This window comes from Cervus canadensis, chromosome X (assembly GCF_019320065.1).
Source record: "Cervus canadensis isolate Bull #8, Minnesota chromosome X, ASM1932006v1, whole genome shotgun sequence".
Lineage (NCBI taxonomy): Eukaryota > Metazoa > Chordata > Mammalia > Artiodactyla > Cervidae > Cervus > Cervus canadensis.
This window is the reverse complement of record NC_057419.1, coordinates 61,682,136-61,708,836: the sequence shown is the minus strand read 5'-3', so window position 1 is coordinate 61,708,836 and position 26,701 is coordinate 61,682,136. Positions and strand designations below refer to the sequence as shown.

General features: G+C 40.8%; 1 protein-coding gene across 1 annotated transcript in view; it reads right to left on the bottom strand.

Annotated features, from left to right (window-relative positions):
- The window catches only part of LOC122435576 (zinc finger X-linked protein ZXDB-like), a 59,430-nt gene extending 46,756 nt beyond the window's left edge, over nucleotides 1–12,674 (bottom strand). Inside the window, exons 1-2 of the mRNA XM_043459752.1 lie at nucleotides 12,611–12,674; nucleotides 10,139–10,323 (exon numbers count right to left, since the gene is read on the bottom strand). Of these exons, the coding sequence (XP_043315687.1) occupies nucleotides 10,139–10,323; nucleotides 12,611–12,674 (249 nt within the window). The remainder of the gene's footprint in view (nucleotides 1–10,138; nucleotides 10,324–12,610) is intronic.
- Nucleotides 12,675–26,701: the final 14,027 nt, after the last annotated feature.

Genomic DNA, 26,701 nt, shown 5'->3' with positions numbered 1-26,701 from the left:
TAGGCAATCTACATGAAAAAGAGTTCACAGTAATGATAATAAGATAACAGAAGAATTCAGAAGAATGAACGCAAAGGATAAGAAGTTACAAGTTTTTAACAAAAGTTAGAAAATATAAAGAACAACCAAACAGAGATAAAGAATACAATAAGTGAAATAAAAAATACCTTAGGAATTTTTTACAGTAGGATTCATAGCTACTGTAGGAATCAACAGTAGACTAAATGTTGTAGAATGGATCAGTGTGTTGGAAGACAGAGTACTGAAAATCACTACCACTGGATGACAACAACAAAAAAGAACGAAAAGAAATGAGGACACTTTAATAGACCTCTGGAGTAGTGCACTAATATTCACATTACACGGGCCCCAGAAGGAAAAGAGAGACAAGGGGCCCGAGAAAATAATTGAAGGGATAGTAGCTAAAAACTTTCATAACATGAGGAAGGAAAAAGTCACCCAAGTCCAGGAGTTGCAGGAAGTCCCTTAGAGGATTAACCAAAAGAGAATAAAAAAAAAAAGAGTAAAATCTACTGTCTCCCCAATAAGCAGTTAGATGCAAAATATGACTTCAAAAACAGTAATCATGAGGGGAGGAGAGTACAAATGCAAGGTTTCTAAAATGTGTTTGAAATTAAGAGATCAGCAGCTTAAAACAATCATGTATATATATGGACTGATATAAAAAAGCCTCATGATACCTGGAAGTCGAAAATGTATAATAGATATAAACACAAAAAAGAAAAAAGTAGTAGAAACATAACACTAATTATAGTCATCAAACCAAAAGAGAAGTGAACAAAAGACAAAAAAGGAAAACAAATCCCAATTAACAAAATGACAAGAAAAGCACACTTATCTATAATTACCTTAGATATAAATGGATTAAATGCTCCAGCCAAAGACAGAATGGCTGAATGGATCAGAAACAAGACCTGGATATACACTGCCTACAAGAAACTTACTTCAGATCTAGAGACACATACAGGCTGACAGTGAGGTGATTGAAAAAGGTATTCCAACAAATGGAAATTTTTAAAAAATTGGAGAACCCATACTTATATCAGGCAATATATACTTCACACTGCTACAAGAGGCAAAGAAGGGCACTACATAATGTTCAAAGCATGAGTCCAACAAGAAGATATAACAATTGCAAATATATACACACAAAAAGGAGCTCCTCAATATATGAGACAAATACTAACAGAAATAAAAGGAAAAATCAACGCTAACACAATAATACTAAGACACTCTTACACCCCACTTATATCAACCCCACAGATCATCTGGACAGAAAATGAATAAGAAGACACAGGATGGAATTAACACATTACATATTAAATGCTCTTAGTTTTATCTTTATATATATATATATATATATATACACACACACACACACACATATATATATACACACACACACATAGAGAGCATGCATTCCATCTGAAAGCAAGAGAATACACATTCTTTTTTATATGAACATGAACCATTCTCTATAAGAGATCACAAGCTAGGCCACAAGGAAGCCTCAGTAAATTTAAGAAAACTTTAATCATACAAACATCTTTTCTGACCACAGAGCTCTGAGACTAGAAATCAACTACCAAACCAAACAAACAACAACAACAAAAAAAAAACTGGAGAAAATCCAACAAAATCACATGAAGGCTAAAGAAATATGTTACAGAACACCCAGTGGATCATTGAAGAGATTAAAGAGGAGACTAAAAAATATCTAGAGACAACTGAAAATGAAAACATGACAATCCAAAATGTATGGGATATAGCAGAAACAGTTCTAACATGGGACGTTTTTAGTGACACAAACTTACCTCAGGAGACCAAAAAAAAAAAAAAGAAAAAACTAATATAAACAACCAAACCTTACACCTAAACCAACTAGAGAAAGAAGAGCAAACAAAACCCAAAGATTATAGAAAGAAAGAACTCATAAAGATCAGAGCAGAAATAAATGAACTAGAAACTAAAATGAAGCTGAAATAAAATCGATAAACATTGAGCCAGACACATGAAGAAAAAAGGGAGAGGGCCCACATCAATAAAATCAGAAATAGAAAAGAAGCTACAACCAAAACTACAAAATACAAAGGATGATAAGACTGCAATGAGGACTCAACACCAATAAAATGGACAACATAGAAGAGGAAGACAAATTCTTAGAAAGGTACTATCTCCTAAGACTGAACCACGAAGAAACAGAAAATAAAAACACACCAGTTACCAATAACAAAATTGAATCAGTAATTTAAAACTCCCACAAAACAAGGATGCAGGCTTCAAAGGTGAATTCTACCAAGCATTTAGAGAAGACTTGATATTGATTCATCCGAAACCACTCCAAAAAACTGCAGAGGAAGATATTCTCAACAAAATACTAGTCAAGCAAATTCAATAATGCTTTAAAAAAGATCATACATCATGATCAAGTAGGATTTGTCACAGGGGTGCAAGGAATTTTCAATATCCACAAAAAAATCACTATGATATACCACGGAAACAAACTGAAGAGTAAAAGCCCTATGATCATCTCAGTACATGCAGAAAAAGCTTTGGACAAAATTCAACATCCATTTATGATAAAACCTCTCTAGAACATATATCAACAACACATTAAAAGAATTATACACCATGATCAAGTGGGATTTATCCCAGGGATGCACGGATTCTTCAATATATGGAAATCACTCAATGTGATACACCACATTAACAAATGGAAGAACAAACACCATATGATCACCTCAACAGATACAGAAAAACGTTCAACAAAATTCAACACCATTTATGATTAAAACTCTCCAGAAAGTGAGCACGGAGGGAACCTACCTCAACACAATAAAGGACATAAAAGACAAACACACAGCAAACACCATTCTCAACAGCGAAAAACTGAAAGCATTTTCACTAAGACCAGGAACAATACAGAGATGGCCACACTCGCCGCTACCACTCAAAATAGTTTTGAAGTCTAGACAAGGCAATCAGAGAAGAAAAAGAAATAAAAGGAATAAAAAACGGGGGGGGGGGGGAGTGAAATTGTCATTGTTTGTAAATGAGATGATATTAACTATGGAAAATCATAAAGATGCTACCAGAAGACTACCAGATGTTATCACTGAATTTGGTAAAGCTGCCAGATATAAAATGAATACGCCGAAATTTCTTGCATTCTTATACACTAACAACGAATGATCAGAAAGAGAAATTACGGAAATGATCCCACTTTACATCACATAAAAAATATAATAAAAATACCTAAGAAGAAAAAAGACCTGTACTCAGAAAACTATAAGGACTGACAAACGAAATCAAAGATGACACAAAAAGGTGGAGAGATATACCATGTTCTTGGAGTGGATTAATCAATACTGGGAAAATGACTACACTACCCAAAGTAACTAACAGATTCAATGCCGTCTCTACCAAATTACCAATGATATTTTTCATGGAAATAGAACAAAAATGTTTACAAATTGTTTGGAAGCAAAAAAGACCCTGAACAGTCAAAGCTATCTTGAGAAAGAAAACTGGAGCTAGAGGAATCAGGCTCCCTGACTTCACAGCACACTACAAAGCTACAGTAACCAAAACAGTATGGTACTGGCACCAAAACAGAAATACAGACCATGGGATCACAATAGAAATCCCAGAGAAAAAACCAGTCACCTATATAAACAACCTCAGATATGCAGATAGGACTACTCTTAATAGCAGAAAGTGAAGAGGAACCAGAGAGTCTCCTGATGAAAGTGAAAGAGGAGAATGTAAAGCTGACTTAAACCTCAAAAAAAAAAACAAAAAAAACAAAAAACAAAACTAAGATCATGGCATTCAGTTCCATCACTTCATGACAAATAGAGGGGGGAAAGGTGAAAGCAGTGACAGATTTTCTTTCCTTGGGCTCCAAAATCACTACAGACAGTGACTGCAGCCATGAAATTAAAAGATGCTTGATCCTTGGAAGGAAAGCTGTGACAAACCTACTTCAGCTCAGTTCAGTCACTCATTCATGTCCAACTCTTTGCGACCCCATGAACCACAGCACGTGAGGCCTCCCTGTCCATCAGCAACTTCCGGAGTCCACCCAAACTCATGTCCATTGAGTCAGTGATGCCATCTAACCATTTCATCCTCTGTCGTCCCCTTCTCCTCCTGCCATCAATCTTTCCAAACATCAGGGTCTTTTCAACTGAGTCAGCTCTCCGCATCAGGTGGCCAAAATACTGGAGTTTCAGCTTCAACATCAGTCCTTCCAGTGAAAACCCAGGACTGATATCCTTTAGGATGGACGGGTTGGATCTCCTTGCAGTCCAAGGGACTCTCAAGAGTCTTCTCCAACACCACAGTTCAAAAGCAGCAATTCTTCGGCACTCAGCTTTCTTTATAGTCCAAATCTCACATCCATACATAACTACTGGAAAAATCATAGCCTTGACTAGACGGACCTTGTTGAACAATGTCTCTGCTTTTTAATATGCTGACTAATTGGTCATAACTTTCCTTCCAAGGAGTAAGCGTCTTTTAATTTCATGTCTGCAATCACCATCTGCAGTGATTTTGGAGCCCACAAAAATAGAGTCAGCCACTGTTTCCACTATTTCCCCATCTATTTGCCATGAAGTGATGGGACCGGATGCCATGGTCTTAGGTTTCTGAATGTTGAGCTTTAAGCCAACTTTTTCACTCTCCTCTTTCATCAAGAGACTCTTTAGTTCCTCTTCACATTCTTCCATAAGGGTGGTGTCATCTGTATATCTGAGGTTATTGATATTTCTCCCAGAAATCTTGATTCCAGCTTGTGCTTCTTCCAGCCCAGCGTTTCTCATGATGTACTCTGTATCTAAGTTAAATAAGTGGGGTGACAATACACAGCCTTGACATACTCCCTTACCTATTTGGAACCAATCTGTTACTCCGTGTCCAGTTCTAACTGTTGCTTCCTGACCTGCAAACAGGTTTCTCAAGAGCCAGGTCAGGTAGTCTGGTATTCCCATCTCTTTCAGAACTTTCCACAGTTTACTGTGATCCACACAGTCAAAGGCTTTGGCATAGTCAGTAAAGCAGAAATAGATGTTTTTCTGGAACTCTCTTACTTTTTTGCAAAGATGTTGGCAATTTGATCTCTGGTTCCTCTGCCTTTTCGAAAACCACCTTGAACATCTGGAAGTTCACGGTTCACGTATTGCTGAAGCCTGGATTGGAGAATTTTGAGCATTACTTTACTAGCGTGTGAGACGAGTGCAACTGTGTGGTAGTTCAGCATTCTTTGGCATTGCCTTTCTTTGAGGTTGGAATGAAAACTGACGTTTTCTAGTCCTGTGGCCCCTGCCGAGTTTTCCAAATTTGCTGGCATATTGAGTGCAACACTTTCACATCATCATCTTTTAGGATTTGAAATAGCTCAACTGGAATTCCATCACCTCCACTAGCTTTGCTCATAGTGATACTGCCTAAGGCCCACTTGACTTCAAATTCCAGGATGTCTGGCTCTAGGTGAGTGATCACACTATCGTGATTATCTGGGTGGTGAAGATCTTTTTTGTACAGTTCTGTGTATTCTTGCCATCTCTTCTTAATATCTTCTGCTTCTGTTAGGTCCCCACCATTTCTGTCCTTTATTAAGCCCATCTTTGCATGAAACGTTCCCTTGGTATCTCTAATTTTCTTGAAGAGATCTCTAGTCTTTCCCATTCTATTCTTTTCCTCTATTTCTTTGCATGGATCGCTGAGGAAGGTCTTCTTATCTCTCCATGCTGTTCTTTGTATCTCTGCATTCAAATGGGTATATCTTTCCTTTTCTCCTTTGCTTTTCACTTCTCTACATTTCACAGCTATTTGTAAGGCCTCCTCAGACAGCCATTTTGCTTTTTTGCATTTCATTTTCCTGGGGATGGTCTTGATCCCTGTCTCCTGTACAATGTCACGATCCTCCATCCATAGTTCATCAGGCACTCTGGCTATCAGATCTAGTCCCTTAAATCTATTCCTCACTTCCACTGTATAACATAGTGTATTAAAAAGCAGAGACATCACTTTTCTGACAAAGGTTCCTCTAGTCAAAACTATGGTGTTTCCAGTAGTCATGTACAGATGCGAAAGCTGGACCATAAAGAAGGTTCAGCACCAAAGAACTGATGCTTTTGATTGTGGTGCTGGCGGAGACTCTTGAGATATCCTTGGACTGCAAGGAGATCAAAGCAGTCAATCCTAAAGGAAATCATCCCTGAATATTCATTGGAAGGACTGATGCTGATGGTGAAGCTACAACACTTTGGCCAGTGGATGCAAAGAGCCAACTCAATGGAAAAGACACTGATCCTGAGAGAGATAGAAGGCAAAAGGAGAAGCGGGTGACAGAGGGTAAGGTGGTTAGATAGCATCACTGCCTCAGTGGACATGGATTTGAGCAAACACTGGGATATAGCGAAGATGGGGAAGACTGGCATGCTGCAGTCCATGGGATCGCAAAGAGCTGGACTCAACTTAGTGACTCAGCAACAACAAATGGTCAAGTAATCTATGGTGGAGGAGGCAAGACTATACAATGAAGAAAAGACAGTCACTTTCAATAAGTTGTGCTGGGAAAACTGAACAGCTACATGTAAAAGAATCAAATTAGTACATTTTCTAACACTATTTCCAAAGATAAACTCAAAATGGATTAAAGAAAACCAGATACATTAAACTTCCTAGAGGAAATCATAGGCAAAACACTCTTTGACATAAATCGCGGCAATCTTTTATTTATTTGGGGGGGGGGGTTGGTTCCCCTCCGAAAGCAAACAAAAGCAAAGCAAAAAGAGACAAATGGAACCTAATTAAATTTAGAAGTTTTTACACAGCAAGGAAACCATCAAAGAAAAGACATCAAATATCTTTTCATCATTGTATAGTCTTGCCTCCTTCATCATAGATTAATTGACCATTTGTTGTTGTCGTTGAATCACTAAGTCATATCCGACTCTTTGTGACCCTACGGACTGCAGCACACCAGGCTTCCCTGTCCTTCACGCTCTCTCAGAGTTTGCTCAAATTCATGTCCAGGATGAAAAGACATCTTACAGAATGGGAGGAAATATTAAAAAAGAACTGCCATATGACCCAGCAATACCACTTCTGGGCATACACACCGAGGAAATCAGATCTGAAAGAGACACATGCACCCCAATGTTCATCGCAGCACTGTTTATAATAGCCAGGACATGGAAGCAACCTAGATGCCCATCAGCAGACAAATGGATAAGGAAGCTGTGGTACATATACACCATGGAATATTACTCAGCCATTAAAAAGAATTCACTTTAATCAGTTCTAATGAGATGGATGAAACGGGAGCCCATTATACAGAGTGAAGTAAGCCAGAAAGATAAAGAACATTACAGCATACTAACACATATATATGGAATTTAGAAAGATGGTAATGATAACCCTATATGCAAAACAGAAAAAGAAACACAGATGTACAGAACAGACTTTTGGACTCTGTGGAGGAGGGCGAGGGTGGGATGTTTTGAGAGAACAGCATCGAAACATGGATATTATCTATAGTGAAACAGATTACCAGCCCAGGTGGGATGCATGAGACAAGTGCTCGGGCCTGGTGCACTGGGAAGACCCAGAGGGATCGGGTAGAGAGGGAGGTGGGAGGGGGTTTCCGGATGGGGATTCCATGTAAATCCATGGCTGATTCATGTCAATGTATGGCAAAACCCACTACAATATTGTAAAGTAATTAGCCTCCAACTAATAAAAATAAATGAAAAAAAAATGATGTGAGTGACAAGGGATTAATTTCTACAATATACAGAGCTCACCCAACTCCATATTAAAAAAAAAAAATGAACAATCCAATCCAAACAATGGGCAGAAGACCTAAATAGACATTTTCCCTAAAGAGACATACAGAAGACCAACAGGCACATGAAAAGATGGTTCGCATCACTAATTATTAGAGAAATGCAAATCAGAATTACAGCAAAGTCTCACCTCACACCAGTCAGAATAACCACCATCAAAAAAATCTACAAATAATAAATGGTAGAGAGGGTGTGGAGGAAAGGGAACCCTGCTAAACTGTTGGTGGGAATGTACACTGTGCAGCCACTAAGGAGAACACTGTGAATGTACATTGTGCAGCCACCAAAAAGAACACTGTGTAGTGTTCTGACAAAGTTAAATACTATGTAGTAGCCTGACAAAGTTAAAAATAGAATTATCATGTAATCCAACAATCCCACTCATGGGCATATATCTGGAAAAGACTAAAATTCTAATTTGAAAAGGTGCATGCACCCCAATGTTCATAGCAGCACTATTTATGATAGCCAAGTTATGGAAGCAACTTAAATGTTCATCAACAGGTGAGTGGATAAAGAAGACATGGCATGTATAAATACAAATACATATACACAAATATATAGATAAAGAAATATTCCTTACCATATAAAAGAATGAAATAATGCCATTTGCAGCAAAATGGATGGACCTAGAACTCATCATACTAAATGAAGTACTACAAGTCAGAGAAAGACAAATATCACATGATATCACATATAGTGGAATCTTAAAAAATGATATGAATGAACGTATTTACAAGACAGAAATATACTCACAGACTTTGTCAACAAACCTATGGTTAGCAAAGGGGAAAGGAGGGGGAAGGGAAAATTTGGAATTAACAGATACACACTACTGTATATAAAACAAATAAGCCAAAAGGACCTACTGTATAGTTGAGGAAACTATATTCAATACCACGTAATAGTCTATACTAGAAAAGAATCTGAAAAAGTATATATATGTGTGTGTGTGTGTGTGTATATATATATATATAATCATATATATAGTTATATAGAGAGTGATTTATATGTATGTGTGTATGCACACATATAAAACTAAATCACTTTGCTGTACACCTGAAAATGACACAGTATTGCAAATCAACTACAGTTTAATGAAAAAAAGAAGATATGGTATATTCTGAAAACAGTCTTGAGAAAGAAGAACACTGCTGGAAGAATCATCCTCTGGCTTCAGACTATACTCCAACGCTATAGTAAGCAAAACAGTATGGTACTAGCACAAAACTAGTCATATCCATCAATGAAACAGAATACAGAGCTCAGACATAAATCCACACACGTATGGTCAATTAGTATATGACAAAGGATGCAAGAAGACACAATGGAGAAAAGAGTCTCTTCAACAAGTGGTGCTGGGAAAACGGGAGAGCTACACGTAAAAGAATCAGATTAGAACATTCTCTAATACCATATCCAAAAATAAACTCAAAGTGAATTAAAGATCCAAATGAAGACTGAATACTATTAACACTCCTAGAGGAATACATAGGCAGAACCCTCTTTGACATAAATCGCAATAGTGCTTTGGATCCCTCTCCTAAAGCAAAGGAAACTAAAGCAAAAATAAACCAACTGGGGCCTTATTAAACTTAAAAGCTTTTGCACAGCAAAGAAAACCATAAACAACAACAAAACCTACTGAATGGAAGAAGATATGTGCAATTGACACAGCCAATAAAGGGTTAATACCCAACATATATAAACAGCTCAAATGACTTAACATCAAAACAAACAAACAAAAGTGCTCTGATTTAAGAATGGGAAGAAGAACTGAACAGACATTTTTCCAAAGACGGAATGCAGATGACCAACAGGCACACGTAAAGATGCTCGGCATCGTTAATCATCAGGGAAACTCAAATCAAAACCACAATGAGATATTACCTCACCTGTGAGAATGGCTAGCATCGAAAAGAACAGAAATAACAAATGTTGGCAAGGATGTGGCAAAAAGGTGACCCAGGCTGGCGGTCGGGGCGTGGCCAGGGTGAGGACGCTGTTCTCCAAGCAAGACAGCAAGTTTTGGGTGTGAATGGTGACTGTGCCCATGAGGGCCTCTGGCAGGGCCCAGGCCTGGGGCGGGGATCCGGGTCTGGGGCGGGGACAGCCGACAGGCAGCTGGGGCCCAGCGCAGGGCGGCCCTCGGGGTTCGCGCCGCTTTCGACCCCAGGAGCCTTGGGCCCGTCGCGGCCTCCCCCTCTCCACACGGGCCCTGCGCAAAGACCAGCGCCCTCGTTATCTACGTCTCCACCCACCGGGTCCAGCAGCACCAGAAAGAAGTCATCGCCGCCGCCGCCGCCGCCGCCGCCGCCATCTTGTCGGGTGCCGCAAGCCGAGAGCAGCCTGGGATATTCCCACCTCTGCGTCCTTGAAGCTCCACTGGAACCAGAGCCGCGGAGGAGGCGCAACCCCGCCCCCTGCCGCGGGCCCCAACACCTTCCTGAAAGGGGAAAAAACAAAATGTGCACTGCGCGGAAACTGGTCCTATCAGATATTAAAACGTGTTTAACGCCACAGTGATTTAAATATTCTTGTACTGGGTCTCCAGAACAGAATAGAACTCCCAGGGGCAGAGCCTCGTATACATAAATAAGTTCCACTGTTAATATTAGTAGGAAATCAAGGAGGTCTTCTGAGATACAGGGGAAGCGGCAGGTCACTTCAATAAAAAGTGCTGCACTGAAATGTTGTGAAGTAATTAGCCTCCAACTAATAAAAAGAAAAAAGTGCTGGAGTGAATACCTTAGGTATCTACCTACATAAATCGATACCACACGGTATAAACACACACACCCCAGCCCTTCCCAGTGCTAAGCATGGCAGTTAGCACCTACCGTATGTTAAACATTGTGTATTGGATGGATGGCTGGATTGATAGGTGACAAAATTCCCGAGAGAATACACAGTGGAAGATGATGCCTTTTTAAAAATTTTCCTTCCACATTCAGAACTGTCTTGAGCAATGTCCTCAGGACCATAGTTAAATTTTTCATCCTGCTGGTGCAGAGTAAGAGGTGACGTCAAAACAGAGTAGCACTGTTGAGCCGAGAAATGCAAGGCCTAAAGGATGAAGCAATTTATATTGAAATCTGGAAAACCCAGCCTACTCCTGGGTTCTCCCCATAAGGTGCACGACCTAAACCAACTCTTTGCTCTTCTACCATTGGGTACACCGTGGTAAATTTCATGTCCAATCTCACAGCGTGGTGAGGACATCGTTCAGGTTACTCTAGATCCTCCAGTATGTGGAGGTCTCTGGACAACAGCATTGGTGAAATGTGACAAGGTTAAACCCTAAGTTACTATAGTGGACTCTCCTGAGAAAAAGGCACAGATGCCTTTTGCCTGCCCAGTAGCCTCCGTGTGCCTGCTTGCATTTAAGTGTGGTGGCCTAGTCTCACTGTAATGGATTTGGTCTGTGATGCCTAATAATCTTATTAATGTTGATGATGATCTTCCAATTTGTCTGTCATCAGTGAGTTGGGAATCGATATAAATACAGGGTGAATTATCTGGGAAGAGAAAGGTTTCAAGTGATGACTAGATTGTGGGATAGCTATAGTTTACCTTGGTGGCTCAGTGGTAAAGAATCCACCTGCCAATGCAGGAGACACAGGTCCATCCCTAGGTCGAGAAGATCCCCTGGAGAAGGAAATGGCAACCCACTCCAGAAATCCCATGGACAGAGGAGCCTGGCCAGCTACAGTCCATGGGGTCGCAAAGGAGCCGGACATGTCTTAGTGACTAAACGACAGTTTAAATAATCCCTTCTTTCTCCTCTTTTAGTGATAATGGACACTTGCTAATCTCTTGATTAAAAGATCAAGTTTTTCATCCATAACAGTTCAAACCTCATCAAAATTTCTACATCACATATTTTTTCTATTACATTTTTTGGAGGAAGCATTTTTTTTTTTCAAATCTGAGGCACAGAGAAGTGCATAAAACATATATGTCAGGTTTAGATAATACCAGGGATAAATAATGCCCTTATAAAAGCAACACCTATGTAACCAGGACAAGGGTCAAGAAACAGACCATTGCCAGCCTTCCAGAATACAGCCACCGGTATTACTCCCAATCACAACCCACACCCTCCCCTATGGATCTTACTTTATGATAATCAGTTCAGTGCTTTTCTAAAAAACATGACCTTACAACTTTTGTATGCATTCCTAAGCAATACAGTTTATTTGAAGTTGTATCACAGGAATCATACGGCATGCTCCCTTTTATGGCCTGCTTCTTTCACTCTATCATATTTATTTGAGAGATTCGTCCATCTTGTTCCTAGTAGCCTTAGATCTTCTGTCTCCATCACTGACTAGCATTCCAGTGCATGATTTTAGCAAAGTAATTTTGACATGATTATACTGTTCTACACTGTGTGAACACTGGGATGCTTTTAGCTATATTTTTTTCTAACAATGCCTTTAGCTTTTTCTTATGAACAATGGTGCAATGAACTTTCTTGGGCGTTTCTCACAGGACTCATGTTTAAAACTCTTTTGGGTATACTTGCAAGAACAGAGGCACTGGCCCATAGTTATACATATCTTCAGCTTTTCTGCATGGTGACAAATTGTTTTCTGTAGTGTTTGTAACAACTTGTAATCCCAGCAGCACCATAGAGAGTTTCTCTGCCTGCACATCTTCATCTACACCAAGTGTTGCCAAAACCTAATTTACTTGTTTATCACTGCTATGAAGTTTTTGCACATTCTCACCTTTATGAACCTTTTGGACACTCTCTTCTATGAAAAGCCTGTTCATGGACAACTCTTTCGCCATTTTTCTATCCTATTTTCCATCTTGTTCTTACTGATCCAGTGAGTTATTTATGTGTTTTCAATACCAGTTATAAGTGTGGCTAAAATAATCCTACGTTTTGTTGTTCGTATTTCCTCTTTTGTGCTGTGCTTTGTGAACAGACTTTAATTAAGACATACTTAATTATATAACATACTTGATGATGACATAGTCAAAGTTTATCATTCTTCTGCTTATGGCCAGTGCTTTTCTGTTTTAAGAAATCTGTCCCTGTCCTGGGGTTATGGAACTATTCTCTATCTTGTCTTCTGGAATATTTGTGGTTTTGCCTCTCACAGTCAGGTCATAATCCAGCTACAAGTGATGTGTGTGTACAATGTTGAGTAGGGTTTCTTTCTGTTTTTATATTTTATCCTATGAACAGCTACCTAAACTTTTATTGATTCTACCAATTTCAGTGAACCACTTATTGAAAAATCTGACCTTTTCCTACAGATTTGCAGTGCCACATGTGTCATAAATCAAACATCTACCTATGTATGGGCTAGTTTGGGTACTCTCTATTAAGTCCCATGGCCCTATTTATCTGTCTATTTAAAACACCCCATATCAGCATTCATCACTACAAGTCTAAAGTCAATTCTGATATTTGGATAAGGCCACTCAACTCTACCTTGTTCTTCAAGAATGTATAGGTTATTTTTGGCCTCTCTCGAATCCATTTCAATTTTCAGTTCATCAGAAAAAGTTCAACCAAAATCCTTCCTAGGGTTCTAGTTAAGATTGCATTGCACTTTTGGATTTGACTTCTTGCCTATAATATAGAAAGTTATTGAATGGATAATGGTGTACCTTTCCTTTTAATAAAAACTTCTTTAATATGTCCCAATAATATTTCTTTTTTTTTCCCACAAGAGAGCATTTTATCCTAGGCACTTCATGTTGTGCAAATAGTGCCTTTGAAATTTTCATTTTGTAAATCTGTTGCTGGTAAATAGAATAAAATTGGCGTCTGTATGTTAATATTTTATCCTGTGAACAGCTACCTAAACTTTTATTGATTCTACCAATTTTTCTGTAAATACCTATAGAATTTAGTGTACAGAATCATATCGTCTGCAAACAATGCCAGTCTTGCTTCTTCCTTTCTGAGCACTTTGTTCCTTCTGTTCCTACCTACTATATTTTCTGGGTGATAGTGGACATTCTCACTTGATGCAGCTCTCACAAGGAAGCTTTCAGTAATTCCAAGAATGATATTTGCTGAAGGTGTTGTGTGCTGTAGCAATCTGGATCCAATCAGGAGATGGAAAGTACACAGTGGTCAGGGGAAATTTAACATAATGTTTAAACATAAAGAATTATTAAATATGGCACATGTAGAAAATATACGATTTAGGAAAACTATATGGTATCCTGGGTTTAAGAAGCATACCCAAAGGAAGACAAACTTGGAATGGGGGTTCCTCCCCAAGCCTGGAGATCACATCTCTTTGGAGAAGGTGTAGCAGACCCTTCTGAAGGCAGAGAAGTTTGCTAATTTACCAGTGCCAGAGCCAGTCTGCAGAACCAGAGCTGGTCTACAGTTGAAGGGTAAGCAGGAAGGTACCCTCTGGAGCACATCAGTGTGGAAAGGCCACACTGGTGGCCAGCATGTGGACATGTAGTAGGAACAGGGGACCTGGCGGAGTTGGAGGCCTGGAGCTGGCAATGTCCTATATGTAGGATCAGGTGGGCCTCGAGGTTGTGAGAGCTGCAGCCTTGGGATAAGTGCAGGAGATAAACCTACTGGTGGGGTAAGGTGGGCGAATGAGTGCAATTAAGTAGGGGGAATCTGCGGGTAGGTGGCTTGGAGCACAAGATATCCATGTGAAGAGGGCCACAGAAAGCCAATGACCAGACCACACTGGTTCTGCACAGTCAATGAGGACAGTTGTTCTGGACACCTGATTGGAGCAGAACACCTAGGCTATCGTTACACTCACACTTCTGACAGCCAGAAGTCACAGGAGAGCTACTTCCTCCTTCAATGTCCATCCAGTGTCTTCTAACTGAGAGAATGGAACATCATCATCACTCTGAAGGAGAGATTCTTAAAGTAATCCATCCATTATCAGAGAGCTTATCATAAAGAGTGAATTTAGAATAGGGAGGCAATGCATTAATAATTTGCTTCATATCCTTTGTCAGTTTAGGGGAGTCCCTTCTACTGCTATTTTGTTACATGAATCATGGGCACTCTCTTGCTCAGTCACTAAGTCGGGTCCAACTCTGTGCAAACCCTTGGACTCTGGTGCACCAGGCTTCCCTGTCCTTCACTATCTCCCAGAATTCGCTCAAACTCACATGTATTGAGTCAGTGATGTTATCTAACCACTTGATCCTCTGTGGCCCCCTTCTCCTCCTGCCCTCAATCTTTCCCAGCATCAGAGTGTTTTCCAATGAGTCAGGTGGCCAAAGTATTAGAGCTTCAGCCTCAGCATCAGTCCTTTCAATGAATATTCAGATTGATTTCATTTAGGATTGACTGGTTTGATCTCCTTGTTATCCTAGGGACTCTCAAGAGTCTTCTCCATCACCGCAATTTGAAAGCATCAATTCTTTGGCACTCAGACTTCTTGTCCAATTCTCACATCCACATGTGACTACTGGAAAAACCACAGCTTTGACTATACGGACCTTTGTCAGCAAAGTGATGTCTCTGCTTTTTATTATGCTGTCAAAAATAGGCACCCTCTCTATCATTGTATTCTTTCTCTGGTGAATTAATGATTGAGGCAGCAGGACTGCCCACGTCCAGAGTTTTAATAGACCACTTATAATTCTTGTTGGACCCAGGGCTCCTTGGTCTGAAATGAGTTTTGCTGCAAAACTTAGGCTTTGGCACAAAGCGGGTGTCAGGGTGTAGGGCAGAGACACTGTGATCTCTGCATTCTAGTCCTACCCAGGGCTTGCCTGTTCTACCTGCAAGAAGAGACTAGGTGTATGGTGAGATTGCCTCTTACACCATGAGTGTGAATAGCACGTGTTCTCAGGAATAGACTAGTTTATACCTGAAATGTTGCTCTACTCTCTTGATAGCTGTACCTGAGACAAACAGGGAGAGAGGATACTTGGATTTCATTTAAAGCCATGCTCATCAGAGCCCTGTCCACGGAGGAGCAAGGCAAAAGGTGCCTGTGTGCTAACAGAGTCTATGTGTTTATCAATGTTGGCAACTTGAATACTTTAACTGCACTTTTCTCACTTGCCTTTAGGCTTGAAAATGGACAAAAATTGATGAAGGGAAGTGACCCATAATTTTGCTGTTCTTAAGTGACAAATTATGCATTATTTAGTGATTGAACTGTCATACTGGGAAGGAGAGAAAATTTAATTTAAAAAGAAAGAGAACTTATATCCATATTCAATTGATAGAATAAGATACCACTAAATCCAGAGGGAAAAATATACAGTTATATTTCTCTTTCTGACTTACTTCACTCTGTATAATAGGCTCTAGCTTCATCCACCTCATTGGAACTGACTCAAATGTGGTCTTTTTTATGGTTGAGTAATATTCCATTGTGTATTTATGCCACAACTTCTTTGTCCATTCATCTGGTGATGGACAGATGGACCGTTAGAATAGATGGACCTCTGTTCTAATGCATATATACAGAATCCAGAAAAATAGTACTGAAGAATTTGTTTACAGGGCAGCAATGGAGAGGCGGACATAGAGAATAGACTTATGGACATGGGGAGATGGGAGGAGAGGGTGAGATGTTTGGAAAGAGTAACATGGAGACTTACATTACCATATGTAAAATAGATAGCCAACGGGAATTTGCTGTATGGCTCAGGAAACTCAAACAGGGGCTCTGTATCAACCTAGACAGAGTGGGATGGGGAGGGACATATGGGGTGGATTCAAAAGGGAGGGAATATATGTATACCTATGGCTGATACATGCTAAGGTTTGACAGAAAACAACAAAATTCTGTAAAGCAATTATCCTTCAATTAAAGAATAAATTAATTTTTAAGATATTGTTATAGTTGCTCATCCTGGGAAAATTGTACTCTCTTCCTAGTACTTCAAATGTATAGAGCATATTCACATCTTCTGTTCAGAAGTCACACAAGACACATTAACCCATAGCCTTATGTTCTCACACAGGACTGGGCTGGCTTGCTTTCCCAAGCACCCCGAGACCTTGTACAGGAGGACCCGAATATGAACAACAGGTTTATCCTTTAAAGGCTGTTGGGCCCGCTGCCTGTGCTCTCTTAACCACCAGGCATGCAATGATGAGACACAAATGTGAAATCTGAGACTTACTCACTAACAAAAGGAGAAACTCTCTAGGGCTGCCACATGTGAAGTTTTTACCACTGAGAATCCAAGCAGGCACTCTCACTTAGCGGAAATCATTGAGAACTAGGTTTTATGGAGATACACACTTCTAGTCCGGTTTCTGAAGGTGGGCTGTGTAGCTGCAGCTGTTGTCTCTCTCCCTGCAGGAGGAAGGTGAATTTGTGAGCTCCCCACAAACCACAGTCACAGAAAGCTAACCAAAATGATCACATGGATCACAGCCTCATGTAAGGCTCATGTAAAGCTATGAGCCATGCCGTGCAGGTCAACCCAAGATGAATGGGTCGTGGTGGAGAGTTCTGACAAAATGTGGTCCACTGGAGAAGGGAATGGCAAACCACTTCAGTATTCTTGCTTGGAGAACCTCGTGAACAGTATGAAAAGTCAAGAATGTAGGGCACCCGATGATGAGCCCCCCAGGTCAGTAGGTGTCCAATATGTTACTGGGGAAAAGCAGAGAAATTGCTCCAAAAAGAATGAGGAGGCTGGCCAAAGTGGAAACGACGCTGTTGTGGATGTGTCTGGTGGTGAAAGTAAATTAGAATGCTGTAAAGAACAATATTGCATAAGAACTTGGAAGGTTAGGTCCATGAAACAAGGCACATTAGACATGGTCAAACAGGAGATGGCAAGAGTGAACATTGACAATTTATGAATCAGTGAACTAAAATGGATGACAATGGGTGAATTTAACTGAGATGACCATTATATCTACTACCGTGGGAAGATTCCATTAGAGGAAATGGAGTAGCCCTCATAGTCAACAAAATAGCCTGAAATACAATATTTGGGTGCATTCTCAAAAGCAGCAGAATAATCTCAGTTCATTTCCAAGGCAAACCATTCAACGTCACAGTAATCCAAGCCTATGCCCCAACCACCAGTGCCAAAGAAGAAAATAATAAAACAGTTCTATGAAGACATAAAAGATTTTGGAGGACTAACACCATAAAAGATGTTCTTGTAATCTTAGAGGATTGGAATGCAAAAGTAGGAAGTCAAGAGATACTGAGTAACATGTAAGTTTGGATTTGGTATACAAAATGAAGAAGGGCAAAGGCTAACAGAATTTTGCCAAGAGAACACACTGGTCATGGCAAACACCCTCTTCCAACCACACAAGAGATGACTCTACAGATGGACATCAGCAGATAGTCAATACTGAATTCAGATTGATTATATTCTTTGCAGCCAATGATGGAGAAGCTCTATAGAGTCAGCAAACACAAGACTGGGAGCTGACTGTGGCTCAGATCATGCGCTCCTTCTTTCAAACTTCAAGATTAAATTGAAGAAAGTAGGGAAAACCACTAGACCATTCAGGTATGACCTAAATAAAATCCTTTATGATTATACAGTGGAGGTGACAGATAGAGTCAAGGGAGTAGATCTGGTGGACAGAGTGCCTGAAGAACTATAGATGGAGGTTCATAACATTGTATAGGAGGCGGTGACCAAAACCATCCCAAAGTGAAAGAAATGCAGGAAAGCACAATGGTTGTCTGAGGAAACCTTACGAATAGCTGGGGGGAAAAAGTGAAAGGCAAAGGAGAAGGGGAAAACTATACCCAGCTGCATGCAGAGTTCCAAGGAATAGCAAGGATAGATGAGAAAGCCCTCCTAAGTGCACAACGCAAAGAAATAGAGGAAAACCATAGAATGGGAAAGACTAGAGATCTCTTCAAGAAAATTAGAGATACCAAAGGAACTTTTCATGCAAAGATGGACACAATAAAGGACAGAAATGGCAAGGACCTAACAGAAGCAGATGTAATTAAGAAGAGGTGGCAAGGAAGCACAGAAGAACTAGACAGAAATGGTCCTAGTGACTCAGATAACCACGATGGTGTGATCACTCTCTTAGAGCAAGACATCCCGGAGTGTGAAGTCAAGTGGGCCTTAGAAAACATTGCTATGAACAAAGCTAGTGGAGGTGATGGAATTCCAGCTGAGCTGTTTAAAATCCCAGTAGATGATGCTGTTAAAGTGCTGCAGTCAATATGCCAGCAAATTTGGAAAACTCAACAGTGCCACAGGACTGGAAAAGCTTTTCATTCTAATCCCAAAGAAAGGCAATGCCAAAGAATGTTCTTACCTCCATACAGTTGCTCTCATTTCATATGCTAGCAAGGTAATGCTCAAAGTCCTTCAAGCTAGGCTTCAGCAGTAGGTGAACCAAAAAATTCCAGATGTACAAGCTGGATTTAGAAAAGGCAGAGAAGCCAGAGACCACGTTGTCAACATCTACTGAATCATATAAAAAGCAAGGGAATTCCAGAAAAACATCTACTTCTGCTTCATTGACTATGTTAAAGCCTTCAACTTTGTGGATCAAAAAAAAAAAAAAACCTGTGGAAAATTCTTAAAGAGATGGGAATACCAGACCATGTTACCTGTCTCCTTAGAAACCTGTATACAGATCAAGAAGCACCAATTAGAACTAGACATGGAACAATGGACTTCTTCAAAACCGGGAAAGGATTGTCACCCTGCTTATTTAACTCATATGCAGAGGATATCATGCAAAATGCCAGGCTAGAAGAAACCACAAGCTGTAATCAAGATTGCCAGAAGAAACGTCAATAACCTCAGACATGCAGGTGATCCCACTCTGACGGCAGAAAGCGAACAGGAACTAAAGAGTCTCTTGATCAGGGTGAGAGAGGAGAGTGAAAAGCTGGCTTAAAACTCAACATTCAAAATACTAAGATCGTGGCATCTGGTCCCATCATGCACTTCATGGCAAATAGAAGGGGAAAAAGTGGAAACAGTGACAGATGCTCTTTTCTTGGGCACCAAAATCACTGTGGATGGTGACTGCAGCAATGAAATTAAAAGACTCTTGCTCCCTGAACGAAAACCTATGAGAAACCTAGACAGTGCTTTAAAAAGCAGAGACATCACTTTGGCAACAAAGGTCCATATACTCAAAGCTATGGTTTTTCCAGGAGTCATTTGTGGGTGTGAGAGTTGGACCATAAAGAAGGCTGACTGCAGAAGAATTGGTGCTTTCAAATTGTGGTGCTAGAGAAGTCTCTTGGAAGTCCCTTGGACAGCAAGCAGATCAAGCCAGTCAATCCTAAAGGGAATGAACCCTGAATATTCATTGGAAAGACTGATGCTGAAGCTGAAGCTCCAATACCTTGGCCATCTGATGTGAAGAGTAGACTCATTGGAAAAGACCTTGATGCTGGGAAAGATAGCAGGCAGGAGGAGAAGTGATGACATAGGATGAGATGGTTGGATGATATCACTGACTCAATGAACCTGAGTTTGATAAATCTCTGGGAGATGGTGAAGGAGAGGGAAGCCTGGCGTTCTGCAGTTCATGGAGTCACAAAGAGTTGGACTGAACTTAGTGACTGGACAACAATATGAGGCATAGGCTGGGAGGATCCAAGTCCACCCGAATGACCCTTGTCCTGTCACTCCTGAACCCCAGCAGAAGAATGAAAGTCCTCCTGTTGTGTCAACAGGGGAAAGATTCAGTCTTATTTACTGTGTCTCTCAGTCCAACCTGATGTGCTCTGGCAGAGGGTGCATAGTGAGAACACTGAAGTTCATGTAGCTGTTTCTCCCTGGTTCAACTGAGAGAAGAGGGGGTGTGGCCAGGGTAAACTCTGAGTTTACTCATGGGGACCAGCTAGCTGTGCTTTGGGTGAACTTGACAACTACAGCACCACAGAAACCTTCCCCATGCCCTGCATCTCATCCTCAGTATATATCAAATATACAATCTCTGAGAATGCCCAGGCTTCCTGACATAAGCTCCAGTTTCCCCTCAGAAATCATGTGGGTGAGAGAATTTTCATTCATTCCCCCTTTCTTCTTACTAAAAACACCCCAAGCCACACTCAGTGATTGCATGGCTATGCCAAGACTTGGCCCAGGCCTAGATTCTCTGCCATCTGCAATGTTGGTGCACTCTGACTAGCTCAGGGGAATTTGATCTCAAGAAAAGAACTCATGGCAATCCTTTCCCTAGAGAAGATCTCTCTGGGACCAGAAAATGAACCAGGGACTGATGGCCTGAGCCCTCCTATCGAGAATATTTTCACTGTCTGCCAACAGAGGGCATGGCTGAAGGGGATTATCTGCTCAGCAGGGAACGTGCAGAACTTGACCCTCTGCCTGCCATAGCTGTTGAAGGTTTAATCCCCTTCATGTTCTGATGATGATTTAATTTCTCCAAAGGATACATGCTATATTCCACTGGTAACCATGGAAACCACCATCTATACACATTTAGTTTCAACTTCCATTTATTTCACTCCTGTCCTCACCTCCCCCCTCATCTTCTAGGGGTTTGTTCCCCAGGGCCCCATGCCACAATTAGACAACCTCACATGGATCTGAGTTTTGGCTTTGAGTTCTCTGTGAGGTAAACTTTGAATTCAGGCTCAGCACAGAGGGCAGGGCCTAGAGTGAAAAGAGGTTCACAAGAGAGATGGATACTTTGCTCAAAAGGAAACTTTTTTTCTTGAAGCTGGCTCAGCAGGAGAGCTATTGGGGAGCTGCACATTATTTATCGCACATATGCAGATGCAGCATGCTTGCTTCAAAGCCCAACGGACTTATGTAGTGAATCTTCGTACTGAGGCAGAGCTGTCACTGACCATCATTGATACAATAGGGAGCAAATATATCTGAACACATACAGGTGTATGGACCCTCTTGGACCCATGCAAGATGGCAGAGTGGAAGGACGTGCGCTCATCTTCTCCTGTGTCAACTCCAAAATTACAACTCGCTGCTGAACAGCCATCAACAGGAGAATGTTGGCTACCACCAAAGATACCCCACGTCCAAGAGCAAAGGAGAAGCCACAGCAAGATGGTAGGAGGGGTGAAATCGCATTTAGAATCAAACCCCATACCCATCAGAGAGCTCAGAGGGCTCAAACAAAACCTTGTGTGCACCAGAATCCAGAGACCCCACAGAAACTGAGCCAGGCCTGTGTTTGAGTGTTTGAATATCTCCTGCAGAGGTACGGGTCAGCAGTGGCCTGCCACAGGGGCAGTGGTTCTCAGTGCAGCAGACCTGGGTCACTCAGTGTGTGGCATAAGCCATCTTGGAGGAGGTCTCGATTAACCCCACCATAAAGCCACTGAGCAGACGACCCACAAACTGAGAACAACTATACCAAATAAATTCTCACACTCTTAAGAAAGTTCTAGGACCCACAACAGATTTCCCAACCTTGGGGATCTGGTAAAGGGACTGAGAACCACCAGAGAATTTGACTTTGGAGGCCAGTGGGATTCAATTACAGAACTTACACAGGACTGGGTAAACAGACTCTTGGAGGGCACAAACAAAACTTTGTTCACACCAGGACCCAGGAGAAAGGAGCAGTGACACCATCGAGACTGACCCAGACATGCCTGTGAGTGTCCAGGAGTCTCCGGTGGAGGCGTGGATTGCCAGTGGCCTGCTACAGGGTCGGGGACACAGTGCAGCAGTGCGTGCATGGGACCTTTTGAAGGAGGTCACCATTATCTTCATTACCTCCACCGTTTGGTCTCAGGTCAAGCAACAGGGAGGGAACACAACCCCGTCCATCAACAGAAAATTGGACTAAAGATTTACTGAGCATGGCCCCGCCATTCAGAAAAAGACCCAGTTTCCCCCACAGTCAGTCTCTCCCATTAGGAAGCTTCCATAAGCCTCCTATCCTTAAACTTCAGAGGGCAGACAGAATGAAAACTACAATCACAGAAAAATCAAACTGATCACATGGACCACAGCTTTGTCTAACTCAATGAAACTAAGAACCATGTCATGTAGGGCCACCCAAGACAGATGGATCATGATGGAGAGTTCTGACAAAACATGGTCCACTGGAGAAAGGAATAGCAAACCACTTCAAAATTCTTGCCTTGAGAACCCCATGAAAAGTATGAGAAGACAAAAGATATGACATTGAAAGATGAACTCCCTAGGTTGGTATGTGTCCAATATGCTACTGGAGAAGAGTGGAGAAATAGCTCCAGAAGGAATGAAGAGATGGAGCCAAAGCAAAGACAACGTCTAGTTGTGGATGTTACTGCTGATGGAAGTAAAGCCTGATGCTGTAAAGAACAATATTGCATAGGAACCTGGAATGTCAGGCCCATGAATCAAGGTAAATTGGAAGTGGTCAAACAGGAGATGACAAGAGTGAACATCGACATTTTAGGAACCAGTGAATTAAAATGAACTGGAATGGGCAAATTTAACTCAGATGACCATTATATCTACTACTGTGGACAAGAATCCCTTAGAAGAAATGGAGTAGCCCTTATAGTCAACAAAAGATTCTGAAATGCAGTACTTGGGTGCAATCTCAAAAACGACAGAATGGTCTTGGTTCGTTTCCAAGGCAAACCATTCAATATCACAGTAATCCAAGTCTATGCCCCAACCAGTAATGCTGAAGAAGCTGAAGTTGAATGGCCCTATGAAGACCTACGAGACCTTTTAGAACTAATACAGAAAAAGTTGCCCTTTTCTTCATATGGTACTGTAATTCTAAAGAAGGAAGTCAAGAGATATCTGGAGTAATAAGCAAATTTGGTCTTAGAGTACAAAATAAAGGAAGGCAAATGCTAACAAAGTTTTGCCAAGAGAACACTCTGGTCTTAGCAAACACCCTCTTCCAGCAACACAAGTGAAGATTCTACACATGGGCATCACCAGATGGTTAATACTGAAAGATTGATTATATTTTTTGTAGCCAAAGTTGGAGAAGTTCTGTATAGTCAGCAAAAACAAGGCCAGGATCTGACTATGGCTCAGATCATGAACTCCTTATTGCCAAATTCAGACTGAAATTGAACAAAGTAGGGAAAACCACTAGACCATTCATGTATGACTTAAATTAAATCCCTTATGTTATAAAGTGAAAGTGAAAAAAAAAAAGCAATAGATTTGGCAGACAGAGTGCCTGAAATACTGTTGACGGATATTCCTGACATTGTACAGGAGGCAGTGATCAAGATCATCTTCAAGGAAAAGTAGTTCAAAAAGGCAAAGTGGTTGTCCAGGGAGGCCTTACAAATAGCTATGAAAGGAAGAGTAGCAAAAGGCAAAGGAGAAAAGGAAAGATATACCCATTTGAATGAAGTGTTCCAAAGAATAGCAAGAAGTGATAAGAAAGTCTTTCTCAGTGATCCATGCAAAGAAATAAAGGAAAAGATTAGAATGGGAAAGACTAGAGAACTCTTCAGGAAAATTAGAGATACTAAGGGAACATTTCATGCAAACATGGGCCCAATAAAGGGCAGAAATGGTATGGACCTAACAGGAGCAGAAGATATTAAGAAGAGGTGGTGAGAATACACAGAAGAACTATACAAAAAAGATCTTCATGACCAGATAACCATGATGGTGTGATCACTCACCTAGAGCCAGACATCCTGGAATTCAAAGTCAAGTGGGCCTTAGGAAGCATCACTATGAACAAAGCTAGTGGAGGTGATAGAATTCCAGTTGAGCCATTTCAAAGTCTTAAAGTTGATGCTGTGAAAGTGCTGCACTCAATATGCCAGCAAATTTGGAAAACTCAGGACTGGAAAAGGTCAGTTTTCATTCTAATCCCAAAGAAAGGCAATGCCAAAGAATGCTCAAACTACTGCACAATTGCACTCATCTCACACACTAGTAAAGTAGTGCTCAAAATTCTCCAATCCAGGCTTCAGCAGTACTTCCAGATTGTTCAAGCTGGATTTAGAAAAGGCAGAGGAACCAGAGATCAGATTGCCAACATCTGTTGCATCATTGAAAAAGCAAGAAAGTTCCAGAAAAACATCTATTTCTACCTTATTGGCTTTGCCAAATCCTTTGACTGTGTGGATCACAACAATCTGTGAAAAATTCTGAAAGAGATGGGAATACCAGACCACCTTACCTCCTTTTTGAGAAACTTGTATGCAGGTCAAGAAGCAACAGTTTGATCCAGACATAGAACAATGAACTGGTTTCAAATTGGGAATGGAGTACATCAAGGCTGTGTACTGTCACCCTGCTTATTTAACTTATATACAGAGTACATCATGCAAAATGCCAGGCTTGATGAAGTACAAGCTATAATCAAGATTGCCAGGAGGAGTATCAATAACCTCAGATATGCAGATGACACCACCCTTATGGCGAAAGCAAAGAGGAACTAAAGAGCCTCTTGATGAAAATGAAAGGGGAGAGTGAAAAAGCTGGCTTAAAGTTCAACATTCCAAAAAGTAAGTTCATGGCGTACAGTCCCATCACTTCATGGCAAATAGATGGGGAAACAATGGAAACAGTGAGAGACTTTATTTTTTGGGGCTCCAAAATCACTGCAGATGGTGAGTGCAGCCTTGAAATTAAAAGGTGCTTGCTTCTTGGAAGAAAAACTATGACCAACCTAGACAGCATGTTAAAAAGCAGAGACATTAATTTGCCGACAAAGTTCAGTCTAGCTATGGTTTTTCCAGTAGTCATGTATGGATGTGAGAGATGGACTATAAAGAAAGCTGAGTGCTGAAGAGTTGATGCTTTTGAACTGTTTTGTTGGAGAAGACTCTTGAGAGTCCCTTGAACTGCAAGGAGATCCAACCAGTCCATCCTAAAGGAAATCAGTCCTGAATATTCATTGGAAGGACTGATATTGAAGCTGAAACTCCAAATCTTTGGCCACCTGATGCGAAGAGCTGACTCATTGGAAAAGCCGCTGATGATGGGAAAGATTGAAGGCACGAAGAGGAGGGGATGACAGAGGATGAGATGGTTGGATGGTATCACCGACTGATGGACATGAGTTTGAGCAAGTTCCAGGAGTTGGTGATGGACAGGAAGCCAGGTGTGCTGCAGTCCACAGAGTCGCAAAGAGGCAGACACAACTGAGCAACTGAACTGATGGTCTGACATACAAGAGTACCTTGGAGATTTTGCAGGTTCAGCTCCAGATTACCACAGTAAAGAAAATACCAATAAAGTGAGTCACATGAAGTTTTTGGTTTCCCAGTTCTTATAAAAGTTAAGCTGACACTATACTTTAGTCTATTAAATGTACAATAGAACTATGTCTTAAATACTGTACATATCTTAAATAAAAATACAAATACTTAATTGCTAAAAATACTAGAAAAAAGATTGTTTTTTTCTTCCTTGGCATCTCTGAAACTCTTCAGGCCCAGGCTAAGGATTGCTCCCAACCACTGGCTGCATTTTACTTCAGCCTGTTTTGCACATGACTTACCTTTCCAAGAAGGAAGCACTTCCACAAAGTCTATTGTGGGCTGGTATGTAACTTTAGAGTGGGGTCTTGGAGTATGAAGAAGTATTGGGAAAATAAGTGAGGACAGGAATTGGCTGAAAGTTTTTGGTAACAAAACAGTCTAACCCAGTTAGTATATTTGAGTAATTGACTTTTCAAGTGAAATTTATAATAAGTGCTCATTGCTTTTTCATTTTCCCAAGGGCAGGTGCATAGTCCAGAGTTTTCCTTAAATAACAGACTTCTGACACATATTTGGGCTGACAAGTGGTTCATATCAGAATCAGACAGGTTCCTGGACCGTCAAACTGAAAAACAGGCTCTTGAAATGCCAGGAAGTTTTGCCTGAGGAAACCTAAGGACTCAAGTAGGCTCCCAGCATTGGCCAAACTCACATGGCGAGTCTGGCATAGAACCTCTAAGGGTTTGGATTTGTAGAAGCCATAGTTGGGTGAGT